Source organism: Lagenorhynchus albirostris, chromosome 12 (assembly GCF_949774975.1).
Source record: "Lagenorhynchus albirostris chromosome 12, mLagAlb1.1, whole genome shotgun sequence".
NCBI classification, from domain to species: domain Eukaryota; kingdom Metazoa; phylum Chordata; class Mammalia; order Artiodactyla; family Delphinidae; genus Lagenorhynchus; species Lagenorhynchus albirostris.
The window spans coordinates 66,816,929-66,835,191 of record NC_083106.1 but is presented as its reverse complement, the minus strand read 5'-3'; the positions used below and the strand labels follow the sequence as shown (position 1 = coordinate 66,835,191).

The following is an 18,263-nucleotide window of genomic DNA, read 5'->3' as shown; positions in this document are numbered from 1 at the left end:
TCTTACACAACTTTTGTTAAATTTCTTCCTAATAATGTAATACTTTGGTGCTATTATCAATACAAAAAATCAGTTGTTTCTATAAAACAGCAATGAATAATCCAGAAAGGAAATTAAGAAATCAATTCCATTTACAATAGCATCTAAAAGAACAAAATAACTAGGAATAAATTTAACAAAGGAAATGAATGGTCTATATACTGAAAACTACAAAACATTACTGAAAAAGTTTAAAAAGACCTAAAAATGGAAAGACATCCCATATTCATAGATAGGAAAAGTGATATTTTGTGATTTATAATAAATATACATTTGGTCTTCATCCCCACTTCTGGCACAGAGCTCCTAAAACCCTTGGAATTTCCAAAGTGAAGAGAGTGATAAGGGTCTTTTATTATGCTAATGAGGTGATTTTGAGGTAGCACCTAGGGATGGGGGCTAGTTGCCAGGAGCCAACCAAGTGATCAGAGGGTTGGAACTTTCAGTCCCACCCCTCTGACCTCTGGGGAGGGGAGGGGGGCTAGAAGTTGGATCAATTGCCAGTGGCCAATGGTTTCATCAATCATGCCTGTGTAATCAAGGCTCCATAAAAACCAAAAAAGAAAAACGGGGTTCAGAAAGTTTCTGGGTTGGTGAACACATGGATATTCAGGAAGAGGGGGTGCCTCGAAAGGGCACAGAAGTTCCATGCCCCTCCCCCATGCCTTGCCTTATGTATCTATTTCCTCTGGATATTCCTGAATTACATCCTTTTATAATAAACCAGTAATCTAGTAAGTAATATATTTTTCTGAGTACTGTGAGCCACCCTCGCAAACTAATTGAACCTGACAAGGGAGTCATGGGAACTTCTGATTTATAGTCAGGTGGTAAGAAGTACCGGTAACAACCTGGAATTTAACTGGTGTCTGAAGGCCAAGGAGAGGGTCCTTGGAACCTCCAATCTACAGCTAGTCAACTAGAAGCACAGGTAATAACATGAACTTGCAACTGGCATCTGAAGTTAAGGGGTGGGGGAGGGTGGGGAAACTGGAAGCAGTACAGTTTTGAAGAGCCCTCAACCTGTTGAATCTGACGCTATCACTGGGTAGACAGTGTCAGAATTGAGTTGAATTGTAGGACACCCAGCTGGTGTCAGAGAAGTGCTTGGTGGTGTGGAAAACCCCCTCCACACTGGGACTGGTCTCAGAACACCCATTAAGAAGAATTAATATTGCTAAACCGTCAATACTACTCAAAGCAATCTATAGATTCAATGCAATCTCTATCAAAATTCCAACAACTTTTTCTTTTTAACAGAAATAGGAAAGCCAATCCTCAAATTCATATGCAGTTACAAGAGACCCTGAAGAGCCAAAACAATCTTGAAGAAAGAACAACACAAAGTTATAAGACTCACACTTTCCAACTTCAAAACTTACTATAAAGCTACAGTAATCAAAACGGAGGTGTTGACATAAGGACAGACATTTAAATCAATGGAATAAAACTGAGAGTACAGAAATAAACTCATATATTGATAGCCAATAGCCAATTGATTTTTTTTTTACAAGGATGCCAAGTCCATTCAACGGTGAGAGAACACTCTCTTCAACAAATGATGCTGGAACAGCTGATTTCCACAAGTAAAAGAATGACGTTTGGAACCCTATCTCCCATCATATACAAACACTAACTAAAAATGGACCAATGCCCTAAATATAACAGCTAAAACCATAAAACTCTTACAAGAAAACACAGGGGTAAATTTTCATGATCTTGCATTTGGTGGTGAATTGTTAGATATGACATCAAAAGCACAAGCAATAGGGCTTCCCTGGTGGCGCAGTGGTTGAGAGTCCGCCTGCTGATGCAGGGGACACGGGTTCGTGCCCTGGTCTGGGAAGATCCCACATGCCGTGGAGCGGCTGGCCCCGTGAGCCATGGCCACTGAGCCTGCATGTCCAGAGCCTGTGCTCCACAACAGGAGAGGCCACAACAGTGAGAGGCCCACGTACTGCAAAAAAAAAAAAAAAAAAAAAAAAAAAAGCACAAGCAATAAAAAAAAATAAACTGGACTTTATCAAAACTAAAAAATTTGTACATCACAAGATATCAAAAAAGTGAAAAGATAACCTACAGAATGGGAAAAAATGTGCAAATCATATACCTGATAAGGATTTAATATCCAAAATACATAAAGAACTCCTACAACTCAACAACAAAGACAACCCAATTTTTAAAACTGTCAAAGAACTTGAATACACATTTCTTCCATAGAAGAGATACAAATGGTGAATAAGCACATAAAAAGATGCTCAGTATCATTAGCCATGAGGGAAATGTAAATCAAAACCATAATGAGATACTACTTCATATGGGTGGCTGTAATTTTTTTTTTTTTAGAGGAAAATAACAAGTGTTGGAGAGGATGTGAAGAAATTAGTAACCATGTATGTTGCTGTAAGGAATATAAAATGATCCAGCCACTATGGATAATAATTTGACAGTTCCTCAAAAACTGAATTTGAAACACAGAATTACCATATGACTCTGCACATGGTAGAGCGAAGAAAATTGGAAACAGGGACCCAGATATTGACATGTCTACAATCTAGGCTTCCATCACCATATAAATGGGTAAACAAAATGCAGTATATACATACAATGGAATATCATTCTGCCACAAGAAAGAATGAAGTTCTGACACATGCTACAAAATAAATGATCCTCAAAAACACTATGCTAAGTGAAATAAGCCAGACACAAAAGGACAAAAATGGTATGATTCCACCTGTATAAAATATCCGCAATAGGCAAATTCATAGTGACAGAAAGCAGATTAGCGGTACCAAGGGCAGGGGGTGGAGGCGGGGGGCATTGAGGGGGTGGGCGGAAGGAGCGTTATTGCTTAATGGTTACAAAACTTCTCTTTGCACTGATGTAAAAGTTGTGGAAATGGTTGTACAACACTGTCCATCTAATCAAAGAGACTACAGCATAGGAAAAAAGTGTTTTAAATTATTCTAGAACATAGTAAAAAGAGAAAATCTTTTACTTTGGTGGCTATGGACTTATTATAGAGGAATTAAGATTGAAAACTTTGAGTAATGGGTAATGTTCACTAATGCAGACTTATACCATGATGTAAATATGAGCAAAACACTTGGGTAGAAAAATATAGAATCTCCTGAAGGAGAGGAAAGTATGTCAATTCAGCGAGGGCATTATGGGGGACGGGGCCATATTATGAGAAAGGTACTCAGGAAGGAAAAACTGCTAAGTGTTCTCATTACTAATATTTTTTAGATATATGAGTCAAATTGCATTCTAACAGATCTTTATAAATTTGAGGAAAAAATGCAAAAACCCTAGTCATCGGATCTCTTATTTCAAACAGAAGTCCATATAATGACAAATTTCGTGTAACAAGTTTCGCTAAGCAAGACAAACCATTGGAGTTGATAGGAAAGACATTTTATCTGTAGCAAATTTAAGAACATAATGCACACTATCTTCCCCCAAGGCTTGTGCTTAAACATGAATAAATATAAAATCAAATATATAATATTTCAGTGGAAGTTTCTGTCCATTTATTTGCCCTGAGAGATTCATTTAGGTAACACATGTCCTTCAGGATGATCACAAATAAACCTCTTTAGACTTGCTGAATATAAATGTTTTTATAAATGTTAAAACTGCTAAATTTTCTAGTCGTGACCCCGTTAATAAAAATAATAATAAAATTTAGTCTTTTTTCTAATAAAGTCTATCTGACAGAAACATCACAGACCTTTTAGTAAGAGTGGTTCCCTATGGTAGTGAAGGGTAAAAAGGAGTGAGGGGAGAAAGGAGTGTCAGCATCCCACACCAACCCCACTCACAAGCTGCCAAGGGAATGTCACATGTACGAACAAAACATCATTTACTTCCATTCTCTATTCATTTATATGACTATGAGTATGAGACCACTTCGAAAACCAACACCAATCTAAGTTATTAAATCTAGGAAATGTTAATGATTGTACAGCTTTAAAATATTTCATAATGGGTACCTAATAACAAATTCTAAATGTAATTTTAATATAATATTATTTGTAAAATAGCTACTAACTATCCTTCACATTCTTCTCTCTGGAAATCATCTAATGGAGAATAGCATATACTGACTCTTCTGCTTTTACACAGCAATAGTTCAAGTACATAAGTCATTCCTTATCTGACTGTACACCAAACCATTTATATTAATCTGAAAACCTAGACTTGACATGACTGAGAATTTCAAAGCACCTTTATGAAAATCAATGAAATGCCTGACAAAAATTTTTAGGAAATTATATTTTAGAAATACTGTAGTTCTGAATTACCGAATATAAATGCAACGACATAGATCCCATGAGTAAAATGTATTTAAATACCTGTTCAAATGTAAATTCTACTTCAGTAAAATCATGTCTAATCATGTGCCTACAAAACAATTAGTAAAATACTCAATAAATACTTGATAAAAAATTTTTAAAATATGGGCTTCCCTGGTGGCTCAGTGGTTGAGAGTCCGCCTGCCGATGCAGGGGACACGGGTTCGTGCCCCGGTCCGGGAAGATCCCACATGCCGCGGAGCGGCTGGGCCCGTGAGCCATGGAGGCTGGGCCTGCGTGTCCGGAGCCTGTGCTCCGCAACGGGAGAGGCCACAACAGTGAGAGGCCCGCGTACCGCAAAATAAAATTTAAAAAATAAATAAATAAAAATAAAGTGAAAAATTTTAAAACTTATAAAATATTAGTCTCAGGTATTTTTAAATTTATATGTTTAAATAGAATATTTTAGATTATGAAATGACTTAAATTAGCACTATTCACAAAAGATTATGTATATCAATAACTATTTAAAAATCCTTTTTTCAAGTTCCCTAAAATAATAAGGTCAAAGATATTATATAATACAGGGAATTAAGCATTTTAAATATAAATATTTGTGAGTCCTCAAACTTGAAATACACTTGCTGAATATAAACAAGGGTACAAAAACATCCTTTCAAGCTACATTTTCCAATGTATAATTAGGGAGTAATGAATTTTAACTTCATTAAATTCACTAGCATGTATCTAGAGTAAAATAATTATCAAAGCTATATTTAATTGATACATATAAAATACTTAGTTCTATAGAAGCAAATCTGATTTTACCAGGTGAGTTGTCCAATAAAAAATTAGAGATAGATTATGTCTGAAAGCAATTACCAATATTACCTGAGATGTCCATTATTATCTTTAAAAAGAAAAAATGTAATGAATGTAGATGTCAGGCAACCAAGTAAGATGCTTAAGGAAGTGTTTACCAAATGAGAGCAGAACCTGGCTTAGAGGTACAGGATGGCCATGTGCCAAAGAACTCCTCTAAAACTAAGAGAAAATGAAATGGAGGCAGAAGTGATATACCTGCTATACAAAACAGTGGTTCTCAATTAGAGATTTTACCCCCCAGGGGATATTTGGCAATGCCTACATTTTTGGTTGTCACACTGGGGAGGGAAGGGTGAGCTACTGCCATCTAGTGGGTAGAAGCCAGGGATGTTTCTAAACATCCTACAACGCACAGGACGGCTGTACACAGCAAAGAATTATCCAACCCAAAATGTCAATGGTACCAAAGTTGAGAAACTGATCTAAAGGAAGCTAGTAGTAATAACAACAAAGAGGACAAGATATCTGGTTCTTCTTTGCCTCTACTAACTACTAACTTCATGATTCAAAGCAAATTCAGAGTGTGGGCTTCATCTTTTTCACTTGCAAAAATGCAATAGCATTTTGCTTGCCTAAAAACAGGATATCTAAACCAGAGATACCTAAAATGCTTTGTAGCCCATGCTACTCTATGATTTCCACTAGTAAAATGTGAGCAGTTATGTTATCGTAATATATATTCCAGGCCCTGCACTGAAACCTGAGACATACTGTCCTCTTCAGAAGGCTCACATCCTGAAGCTAGGAAAGATCCCTGGCCTTACCATATATTAGTTTTATTTTTGTTGTTTTTCTAGAATTTAGTTTTAAAGAAAGCAGAAAAAATCCTTTTTGGTAATTCTACTGGACAGAAAAGTAAAACAACTCTAGATTTATTGACTTGATTATATCCTTTTGCCCATGTTTCACTGAGAAGCAAATAACCAACACCTATTTTGCAAAACAAGACACATAAATATCCTGTATGGAGGAAAAGTCCCTAATCAACACTAACTACCTACTATGTGCCTAGTACCATACTAGTTGGGGAAGATACAAATTCTCCCAAGACAGTGGGCTCAACCACAGTGAGGCTTTTAATATAACCTCCAAGAGAGATTAGAGAGGTACTCAAATGAACACAAAGTTGCTGAGGAAGAACAACAGAGAAACATGAAAATCAGGGGGCAGGGGTAAAGGAAGTTTTCTTGAAAAAGAAAAGTGCATGAATTGAATTTTGAAGAATAATTAGGCTACAAGAAAGTTCTACGCAATGAGAACACAAATATACCTGAGTTGAGGGGAAGTCTGCTCAAGTTTTCTGAGACTAAATTGGCCCAGTGCTCTATGCTGTTCTTGTTGATGTAGAGGAGGTGAAGAGTCGATCTCCTATAAAAATAGCTCAAGGCAACCCCTTGGTATTTCATTTCTAAAAAGTCACAAACTTGGTAAAGATAGTAGGGAGAGGTATCATAGAAGGAAGCAGGGGAAGAAAACGGAGAATTCCATTTTCAAAAGCTTGCTGACATTTCTCATCTGCTTATGAAAGTTTTACTACTACTTATGGAAAGTGAAGTTGTGATTTGAGAGTAAAATTTAATATTAGAGAATTAATACAATTTCTTGGCTTAATAGGTTAGAAAACCTACTCAAAAATACATTTGTATTACTATTTCTATTATCTGATTCACAAGTCTAATTACTTCTTGCTGTTGTTTTAATATAAAATAACCTGTCGCTTACATTTCTAATGAAATAATTTCGGAAAAAATACAGTTACACAAAGACCTCTGCAACTTCAGCTTTACTTTCCATGTCTGGGCAGTTCCATATAACTACACATGAAATTAAACTTTAACCAGTAAGGAACTGGGGGTAAAGACAAGTTAAATGAAAATACCCAGTTAGTATCAAGACCAGTTAATAGACCTGAGTAAGAATACTAGAAAAATGAGGGGTTCTGAAAGCATGCAGTAAACTCCCTCTTTTTACAGATTAACTGATAACCCAAATCGTTAGACTTGTCCAAAAAATTCCCAAATCACAGTAATACAGAAATCTTTCCACTATTAACAAAAACTACAGATTTATATCATTTGTCCGAAAGCAAATGATGAAAGGTTGGGTTAGATGATCTCATATTATAAAACTGTTCCAAAAGGAACCAAGTCAGTTGTTTTCTAATTACTTTTAGCCTAGTTCTGTGTGGAGCGGTGAGTAGGAGGGACAAGCAACTGGCAATGCCGTGTCTAGTGGGAAGAGGGAGCTCAGACAACCGAATAAACCTCAGCACCTAAACCACTTACCTCTTCTCTCCCACTCAGGCCCCACTGAAAGCCTACCTAACCATCTGTCCTGTCTCATCTCCAGCACAGGCCCCATCTCCCAAAGTATCCTGGCCCTACTCCCTGGGCCCACCAAGGTGCCTCTGCCACTCCATCAGTCTGCACTCTTCTCACACTGCTGCAGGGTCGAGTTTCTTCATAGCCCTTTGAGGGCAGAAACCTGCCTTTATCCAGTTTTATTATTTCTTACTCAGCAATGTGTATAACATACAGTAGACACCCAATTTATTAGATGAAGGCATGAGCTAATATATTCCAAAGCTCAGGATTAACTCTCCCTTAATATCCAAGACTACTGCCATCTGGTATAAAATTCCACTAACTTTGACAGCTAGCAGATTCTCACAGAGTTTCTCCTCTTCTCTGGTGGACACAAGTCTAAATAAAAGTGGTCTACTGATAGGGGAATCAAACTCTAGATACAAGTAACATCTGCAGCCTAGTTACTTTATACATCAAGTACGTTACCCTCCTTTTTTGCTAATCTATGCAGCGTAGTATCACTAATAAATAATTAGTGATAAATAAAATAATTTTCTCTGCTCCTAGTACTGGTACGAAGAAGAGCATTGTAAGAACACAGGGGAGAGTCACACTCACCGAATCAGCCGGGCTTCCCCAAGGAAGCCACACCTAATTTGATATTCAAAGGCTGAATGGGAGTAATACCGAAAGGAAGAAAACAGTTTGTTGCAGAAGAAACAGCTGGTGTAAAGATGTACTCATTACAAATACTTAAATTTGCAGCTTTTACAAAATGAACTGGTCTACCAGTAAAAAGCCCTACTGAAGTTATCAATGAACTTTGACAACAAAAGGAAAATTTATTCTAAATTGACAAAGTGTATGTTTTAAAATATTTCCTCCTAGAAGTCTGAACTCCCCTAAGCATAAGGGATGGGAGCTATCAATAATAAGCCCTATCCTTCTGCTGATTCCAGTATGTCCCAAGATGCTCAAATTAGAGCACTAACAAAATATACATTAAAATACATGGCTGGACAAATCCCGAAAAGCAAAGTGCAAAATAATGTGCTACCTTCCTTGAAAAGTGGAGTGGGAATAAAAATGTATTAACAAATTTGTATTTACTTATAAATGCATAAAGAAACTATGAGAAGATAAGTTAAAAACAAACAACAGTAGATAATTGAGGGAGGCGAGAAGAAGGAGAGGGAGACTTTCTTCTCTGTATTTGTCTTACTACATGTTAAATGTCTGTATTATCTAGTTAAAATTCAAATTAAACATATACCACTGTAAAACACAATTTAAAAAAAACTACCATTAATTTTTCAATATTAAATGTTATCAATAAAAAAGAACTATCCCTAATTCACTGTGTTTAACATGTATCATTTATATGAAAACTGATTTTGCACTTTATATATTTACCTTCTTGGAATTCACTGATTCCTTCATTTTGCGAAGTCCTTATTTACATTTATTTGTCCTTTTCTCTGCTAACAATATATCATCATTAGCAGTGTCTTTTTGTTGTACAGTAACAGTATATATCTATATCTAGCTGAGGCTGATTACAAATTATTCCTCTTCAGCTGTTTATTTTGTCAACAAAATTCAATGGAAAAGCAAATGTTTTATTTATTAAGAAAGCTAGAACAATAATATTCTTCTCTTTTCTTCTTCCTTACACAAAAGCAAGCTAAGAATATTTTGCTGTGTTCCAAAAGTTGATTAAGGAAAAAAAAATAAAACTAAACAAGGTGTATTTTCTTCCTTGGCAGTTCACTATTACAATTCTTTGGAAATTATTACATATTTCTCAATTAAAAAAATAACATATTTGAGGGAAAGATAGAATGACACTTTTCCAGTCTGCCAGGAAACAGAGCCCTTCTTCAGTTGAAGACCTATCAAAATATGCAAGCAAATGTCATGGCAACAGAAGCTTTCACCATGGTAACATCATCTCTGCTACAGAGGAAAACCACTCTAATTCGTCATGTACTTCAAGACAAGACATTAGACTAATTCCAATTTTCATTTTACAATCTATCCATAACATTCAATATACTTGGCAGTAGTAAAGACTTAATAAAAACATTAATATTTCACAAGAAAGCAATATTAAAATCAAAGCTGACTCTATTTACATGCAAATTGATTAATGGGTGAAACATAAAACCAAGCTGACCCACCTTACAGAAAATCAAGATAGTGATGAAAACATAAAAAAACAATTCTATCACTATTGCTTGAGAGTAAATACTCTAAACTCAATACAGAAACAATTCTATGTTTTACTAATCACAATATAGTTGGCAGATAAAACAAGAAAAAGTCTTATTTTAATAAAACAAAGAAAATATTTCAAGTTTTTATTACCACCTCTATTTTGCAATTCATTACATATAATTCTGTTTTTATTTCATAGTGAGGGAGTATTAATGGCACAAAAATTCTTATCTAGAAACGTGTCTCCAGATGACAAAAGTAAAATCAAATATGATTTTTAAAAGGTTAGAAATCAATCATTACTACAAATAAAAATTTACTATGCTACATAAATCATTAAAACCGCTTGCAAAAGCTAGTAAACAAACAAGGATTATCAACTTTATAAATTAAACTTAAAGATCTAATAGTTGTCACGTAAAAGATCTACTACCTATAGCATATTAAAATGTCAAAGGCCAACTTAAAATATTCATTTTTAGGTAACAAACCACAAAAGATTAGCAATTCAAAATGTCAATGAAATCGTAAGACTGAAAACCTTATATATAAGGGTCTAATAAAAGCTATCTGGTTTATGGTATAGACTAATAACCAGATGGAAAATTCAATCTGAAGACACTTCTTTTTAAAAATGATCACCTCAGTTTGTTCAAAGTTTGAGCTTTAAGCCTTAGAAAGACTAGAGGTTCATATTAAAATAAACAGCCAATTTCTTCTTCAAAGAAAACAGCCAATTTCTTCTTCAAAGAAAATACCCATTTTTCTCAAAATATTTAAATATTTTGGCAAGTATAACTTACACTTCAATTTTTTAAAACACTGTTTATGAATAAAGTAATATAGTTAAGTCACCTTTAAATAAAAATATCAGTTACTTTCACATCAACAGCAAAACACAAGGGGAAACAAAAAGGCAGCATGGGATAAAGAAGAGAGTAAGCTGGCTTCAAATCTAGGTTTGGTCTTTAACCTGAAAACAAGGGAAAATCACTAGAGATTAAGGAGGAAGACCACTTGGATATGGTATGAAGAAAAGACTGGAGGGGGATAAAGTGGAGGCTGCAGGACCAGTTAGGACACTACTGCAGTGGTCCAGGCAAGAGGCAGTGAATGACAAGTCACTGGAGTGTGGCAGTGGTAATGGAGAGAAAAGGGAATAATTTAAGAGAGATTTAGGAGATAAAGCAAGATTTGGAGATGGATTAGAGGGATAAAAGAAGGAAAGGCGTCAAAGATGACATCTAGATTTCTCACTCAAGTAACTGCATATAAGCAACTGAGGGATGAAATGTTGGGAAAGGATCATTTTGTACAGTTTGTATGTTGGCTTGTTTGTTTGGGGAGTAGGGATGGAGTTCAGCTTCAAAGTATACTGAGTTTCTGGTGTTTTTGAGAAATTTAAAAGGTGATATCAGGGTAGGCAATTAAATAAACAAACCTGGAGCTTAAACAGAAATCAAGAGTCTGAGTCAGGCTTACGGGAAATAACTCAAGTGTGGAAGAGATTTCAAGGGAGAGAGCAGAGCATGGTAAAAAATGAAGGTCCAGCATACCGAGCCTTTAGAAACTCTGAACTTCAATGGCTAGTAGAAGACGAAAAGCTTGAGTGAGATGGAGAAGAAATGGCATGAAGCCATGCAAGAGAGTATTTTTAAGGAAGTGTGGACAGCAGTACAGACTACCACTAGATAATCCAGTAAGAAAAGGGCTGAAAAACGAACATGATTTTGCGAGGAAAAAGATCACTGGTAACCTTTCAAAAAAGCAGTTGATACAAATGGTATTTACTTAGATGAAGTCCCTTTTAAAACACAATCTTATCTAGAAGTACAATATATAAAAGAAATAAATCAGGGCTGCCGTGAGATAAACAGAATGCTTACCTAGTAACCTATTCCTGCACATGGTCCCCTGAGGCAGTTCACAGAAACCCAGAACTTTGGAAATTCATGTTTTGAAACCACTGGGCTAGATAATCTTAGAAGTATCTTTTCTGCTTTGATTTACTATAATTCTATAAGTGCAATTTAATCTACTTTTTTTTAAATTGAGGCTTTCATGGTAATTAATGACTGCTGTATTTTAGTAAATATCAGATACTAGTACATATCTTTATAAACACAAAGAAATATCCTAAGCTTTATTTTCCTGAATATACCATCCATTAGCTTTACTTGTCCTTTTTCTTATAAAAGTAATAAACTAAATGCAATTCTGGATGTGTTACAAGGTTATGTCTCTGAAAAACAGAACATTAAATCAAAAGGTAAATGAACTTTCTTCTAAGCTGGTGTTTGGGGTTTTGTCCTCAATAGAATCATCACTTTAATATAGTATCTTTATCACTGTTCCTCAATATTTTGCCAGGATTCAAAATACTTTCTTCTTTTTTTTTTTTTTTTAGCAGTAGTAATATCTTCTACCTTCTACTCAACTTCAGTTCCCTCACTATAATTACTATAGTGAAGCAGAATTAACTTCTTGCTAAGTTTTAAGTAACTAGCACCAAACAAACGTAGGCCCAGAAGTTTTTACAAAAGTAGATGCACCAAGAATCCTCTTCATTTTTTGCCCTTCATTTGCCTTTGGAATATGTCTCTGGTATTAGAGAGTGGGCTGCAGATTATAAGTCAAGCTTTGCCCATCCCTGACCAGGATCTTCTCTCCACTTTATGCAGCCTCACTCAGATCGCTAAGTTGGTCACTCAAAACAGTCCCTTTCTTCATTTATTTAAACTGTTGGCTCAAGGAAGCCAACAGATGCAAAACCACACATTGTGAGAAGTTTGGGGGATTTTCTGATAAATGTTGTCGACTAAACATGTGCATTTATATCCACTTTGATTTGAAACCTCACTAAAATGGGAGTTACAGAAAAGAGAATCAATAGAAAAGGAAAATCAGGAGAGAAGACAACAGCAGAAAACAATGCGTCGAATTCTGGAAAGACAGAAAGTAGATGGAGAAGTTAACAGAGCAGAGAGCAAAGAACACTGAATACTAAGTGCTTGCAGCAACCAATACAAAGGCAGAGGAATTCCTGCTGAGTTCCCCAGAACAGGCTACGTGACATAGGAAAACAGATACTGAGAAGGTTGCAAGGAGGTGAAAGGGAGACCTGGTACTGGACACAGACTGGGTAAAAGTCTTCACAAGGAGCATTTACACCTCCAGCTTCCCTCCTCCACCCTGGCAAGAGGCAGGAGATGTTTATTCTGTGGCAAAACTGAAGGACGGAAGCTCCAGTCCAGAAGATTCAAGAACCACAGAAGAGGAAAAGTGAACCTTGGAGAGTGAAGTGAAAAGTTTACCTACTGAAGAGCACACCCTCGCCCCTTCATCTTCTCCATGAAGAGAATGCTAAAAGCCAGGCAAATGCCACCCAGCAAGACACTAGAGAGCTGGTCTGAAGAATTCCAGGGAAAAGAACTGTGGATTCTAACATTTGCATATCCTCCAAAGTAAAAATAAAGGGTGAAAACATATTTTAACATGACAAAAAATACAGGTTATCTCTGATATACTGTTTTATTTTGTCATAAGGGTCTAACACTCACCCTGACTGCACTTCATTATTAAAGCTGAGTTCATCCAAGATTTTAGACTTCCCCAGAAGGAAAACTTAGAAATGCTGGCAAATTTTACATTTTAAGGTTCTTGGCCTGATTAAGAGTCCTAAACTTCTAATTCAGAACTTGCTTTAAAAAGAAAGCCTAAGAAAGGAAGGTAACTTAAAACCTTAGAAGGACCAAAACAGAAATGACACTGGGTATATTAGGGTCTATGGCTATTAGTTGGAAATGTCATATCAAGCTAAATAACTGCAGCAGGCTGAAAAATGGCCCCCAAAGATATTCAGGAAACTTTATGCCAAATGGTACGCCACTTATACCATAAATAGACAATGGTATCGCTTACCCTAAGTAATAAGTAGCATTAAAAATTAGACATGATGGAAATGAACCAATGATACTAAACTCCAGTAGAGAACGTTGCCCTTTGAACAGTGTAAAACTAAGTCCACACTCATTTTGTTAAAAAGGGAAAGATTAGCAAATCTTAGATATTCAAAACTAGAAATAAGTATAATTTATAAACTGAAAGAATGTATAAAAACTGGAATGGGACTAAATTCTCATTGTGTAATGCAATGTCATTTAATGCCCTGTCTCTGGACCACCTAAAATCATGTCTCCTCCCACCACTGGAAGCTACACCTGTCTGTAATCAACTCTCTTCTTCCCTCCTTATACAAAAGACCTAGAGCGGGGCTTCCCGAGTGGCACAGGGGCTGAGAGTCCGCCTGCCGATGCAGGGGACATGGGTTCGTGCCCCTGTCCGGGAAGATCCCATGTGCCGCGGAGCGGCTGGGCCCGTGAGCCATGGCCACCGGGCCTGCGCGTCCGGAGCCTGTGCCCCGCAACGGGAGAGGCCACAACAGTGAGAGGCCCGCGTACCGCAAAAAAAAAAAAAAAAAAAACTTAAACTGGATTGGAGAACAGTAAAAGACCTGAAAAGAGCTCTACCTTATTCATTGAGAAGGCAATTTAACATTGTAAAAACACTGATTTTCTCCAAATTAATCTAACTTCAAAGCGTTTCCAATTAAACTCCCAACAAGAATTTTTGGGTAACCTGACAAACTGATTGAAACTTTTATGTTAAACCAAATGCCCACAAATACTTAAGAAAATCAATTATGAAGTCATCGTAATAACAAGTGTGGTTACTAGAAGAGGGACAGACTGATAAACCAACTTACTACACTAGACATCACAAGACTCACCTGTCAGGCCATTTCTCTTACATATACCAAAATCTCATACATGCATGGGTCTGAACCACCATGAGTTTAACAGAGTGAAACACTGTAATTCCTGTTATAGTTAGATTTTATTTCTTTCAATCCAGGGAGATTAGACTTAGAAAATACTGGAACTCAAAGATCTAATGTCTATCTTCCTAAAATAGTATTTTCTACTATTTCTGTCCCCAGCCTCTAACTCTCCTCCATCTCCTCCTCCTGCGACCACAAAAGATTTTTCCCCCCATCTGTTTGGCAAGGGGGGCTGGGAGGAAGACAAAAGCCAATCACATACCACGTTATACCTAAATTTGCATAATAGCAGAGTTTTACTATATACGTAAAGCATATATAATATAGCGTTTAATACATAATGTTCAAAAATATTACAGCCTCCTTCCCTTTTCTCCAGGTACCCAGTTTGATGTGTCTCTACATAACTTCACAACTAGCTTGCATCCTAATTTCTAAGGATAGAGTTAGTGAAGGCAAAATGAAGCTTATGACAAGGTGTGGCACATGAAATACAACTCTTTCCTATAAGAGCAGTGGTTCTCCTACTTGAAAACGCATCAGAGTCACTGCGAAAGCCTGAGAAAGCACAAATTGCTGGACTCCATTCCCAGCAGTTTCTCATCAGTAGGTCTGTGGTGAGTGACATTTATAACAACTTTCTGGGTGGTGCTAATGCTACCTTGTCCACAGGCCACATTTTTTTTTTAAAGAAGATGTTGTGGGTAGGAGTTTATTAATTTATTTATTTATTTTTGCTGTGTTGGGTCTTCGTTTCTGTGGGAGGGCTTTCTCTAGTTGTGGCAAGCGAGGGCCATTCTTCATTGCAGTGCGCGGGCCTCTCATTATCGCGGCCTCTTTTGTTGCAGAGCACAGGCTCCAGACGCGCAGGCTCAGTAGTTGTGGCTCATGGGCCTAGTTGCCCCGCGGCACGTGGGATCCTCCCAGACCAGGGCTTGAACCCGTGTCCCCTGCATTAGCAGGCAGATTCTCAACCACTGCGCCACCAGGGAAGCCCACAGGCCACATTTTTGAAAAGCACTGCGCCACAGAGCACAGGTTCTCAAGTGAAGGCAAATTTGCCCTTCAGGGGAAATGAGGCAGTGAATGTGTATATTTTTGGTTGTCACAGCTAGAGGGGTGGGAGGGAGAAGTAATACTGGCACCTGGTAAATACAGACCAAAGATGCTGTGAAACATCCTACCACGCACAGGACAGCTCCCCGCAGCAAAGGATTATGTGGCCAAAAACGTCAATGATGTGGAGGGAGGGAAACCTTACCATCAGTAAAACATAATTACTCCAAATATACGATTTGACCATTAAGTTGGTGAAAAGTTCTTCAGTGAGTTTCAGAAATCTGACATGGAATAAATATGCAAAGAATTGTGTTTTTCTTCAAATATTGATAACTCTAAATTTTACTCATCCATGGAAAAATGAAGTTTTAAAAATATTAATACTTAAAGATATACTGGGCTACAGAAAGAAATAAGCATTTATTTATATAAGGTTATTGGTAGATTTCTAGTAAAGAAACAAAACATTCATTGTGCAAGAGTAGTAAGAAAACTAATTATATTAAAAGACTAATAACTTCCTTGAAAAATAATGATCAGTCATATTTATTTCCTAAGCTAAGTGAAAAGCAAATAACTGTTCATTGTATTATTATATGTATTTAGTATAAAAGAAGTATTTTATTTTATAATGAAAATTTGTTTTAAGTAAAAGCAGTGATTATAGCAGTAATCAATCCTAAGTAAATATATCTAAGGAAAATATACATATACATGCATGGGCATACACGGATACACCTACACACACACATGCACACAGAGACAAATGTACTTACTCCAGTGGGCTGGAAAATGAGACCATCCATTTCATGGCTGACTTCTTTGGCAAAGTTTCCTTCAAGTAGCTATAAAATAAATACACATATTTTTAGAAACACAATAATCACTTTAAAAGTTTTTTAATTTTTTGTAAGCTTTATAAGAACTTCTTAATACATAAGCTTTAAAAATGGAAATACAAAATGGGGGAGAGGGGTGATCCAGAGGGATCTAGGTTAATATACTGTAAGATTATTTTTTAATATATGAAGGTTTCCATTCCATGGCAGGCTAGATATCTTGAACAACAGTTCTAACTACAATAACCAAAATGATGGATAAAATATTAAAAAAAAATTTTTCTTCTTCAGTTTTATTAAGATATAATTGACATACAGCACTCATCTCATACAGATACAAAATAAAAATAAATATATTTTTTTCCTTGTGAAGAGAACTCAGGATTTACGCTCTTAACAACTTTCATATATAACATACAGCAGTGTTAATTATATTAGTCATGCTGTATATTACATCCCTAGTACTTATTTATCTTACGACAGTGGTCAAAGGTACAAACTTCCAGTTATAAAACGTATTTTTAAATGCACTATGCTGAGCCAGCATAAAAGGAAGGAAGGCATAGGCCAAAACCGAAACAAAAGTAGAAACGCTGGGAAGTAATAAATAAAGGGAATAAAACTAAACATACACAAAAAAGGAGAGAGCAGAGAATCTTGCTTGGGGATAGATGGAGCCGGGATAAGATTGTCTGAGAATGTGTAAAAAGAAGCTAGCTCAAACATGGGGATCGCAGCCCCAAAATGCATTATCTGTGTTATCCCCAAACCTTCAAGCAGAAAAATTTAACCTTTCTTTTTGTCCTACTTTTTGCCTCATTTTTTGTCTTTATTACATTTTTTTTCAAGCAAAAAAACTGCATTGCAAGGAATACACAGCATGAATTACAAATAACAAGCTTTTTCAATGCCATATCTACTGAAAAGCAGAGTTACAGGCCCAACGCTCTCTAATTAGTTCTGAACAAGTAGTTTTAAATGCTTCTCTTCCATGGATTTTTATATTATTCTGAAGAACTGAACATATATGCATCACTGAGTGAGGACCTACACACTGATTTTCTGCATTTCAGGGAAAGAGAGCAGAAGATACTTTCACAGAGCCAGGTAATAATGTCATGTTACCCAGAGTCTGGCCAACTACCAAAAAAACATTTAGGATGGTTCTGGGATTCAAATATGTTCCACCAAAATTTTGGATATGCTGTGTGTTATTCAATCACAATCTTTCATCACAATCACATCCTCTAAAAAACCACTACACTTAAAGGCAGATTTGCATTCCAAAAGCAACAATCAAAATGTCCAGTATATTGCACATGCCACAAGATCTGTGATTCTCCTCCCAAACTGTGACTTCATCTTCTCTGCCATTTCATTCCTTGAAATCTGTAATTTCTCTAAACTGGGGGCAGTTCAGCAAAGAAAAGTAAGAGCAATCCTAGTTTCTAACTGCTTTAAGACCAATTTGAGTTTGAATAATCTACACTTCCGTAAAGCTGTAATGCTCCTTAGTCAAATTCATGGGGACAGAAATTACAGAGTCTTGGGGAGGAGAGAACGAGGTGTTAGCGTTTGATGGGTACAGAGTCTCAGTTTGGAAAGATGAAAAAGATCTGGAAATATAAGATGGCAATGGTTACACAACAATGTGAATGTACTTAAAGCCACTGAAATGTATGTTTAAAAATGATTAAATGGTCAATTTCATGCTACGCATATTTTACCACAATTCTTTTTCAACTGTAATGCTCTTGATATTTTCTTTTTTGTTGTATTT

General features: G+C 36.3%; 1 protein-coding gene across 6 annotated transcripts in view; it reads right to left on the bottom strand.

The window, feature by feature from the left end:
• RNGTT (RNA guanylyltransferase and 5'-phosphatase) overlaps window positions 1-18,263 on the bottom strand; it is a 218,012-nt gene that overhangs the window by 95,413 nt on the left and 104,336 nt on the right. For all 6 annotated transcript variants that reach the window (XM_060167795.1, XM_060167796.1, XM_060167797.1 and 3 more), the window contains one exon: window positions 16,421-16,489. In XM_060167795.1, coding sequence (XP_060023778.1) covers window positions 16,421-16,489 — 69 coding nt within the window. The remainder of the gene's footprint in view (window positions 1-16,420; window positions 16,490-18,263) is intronic.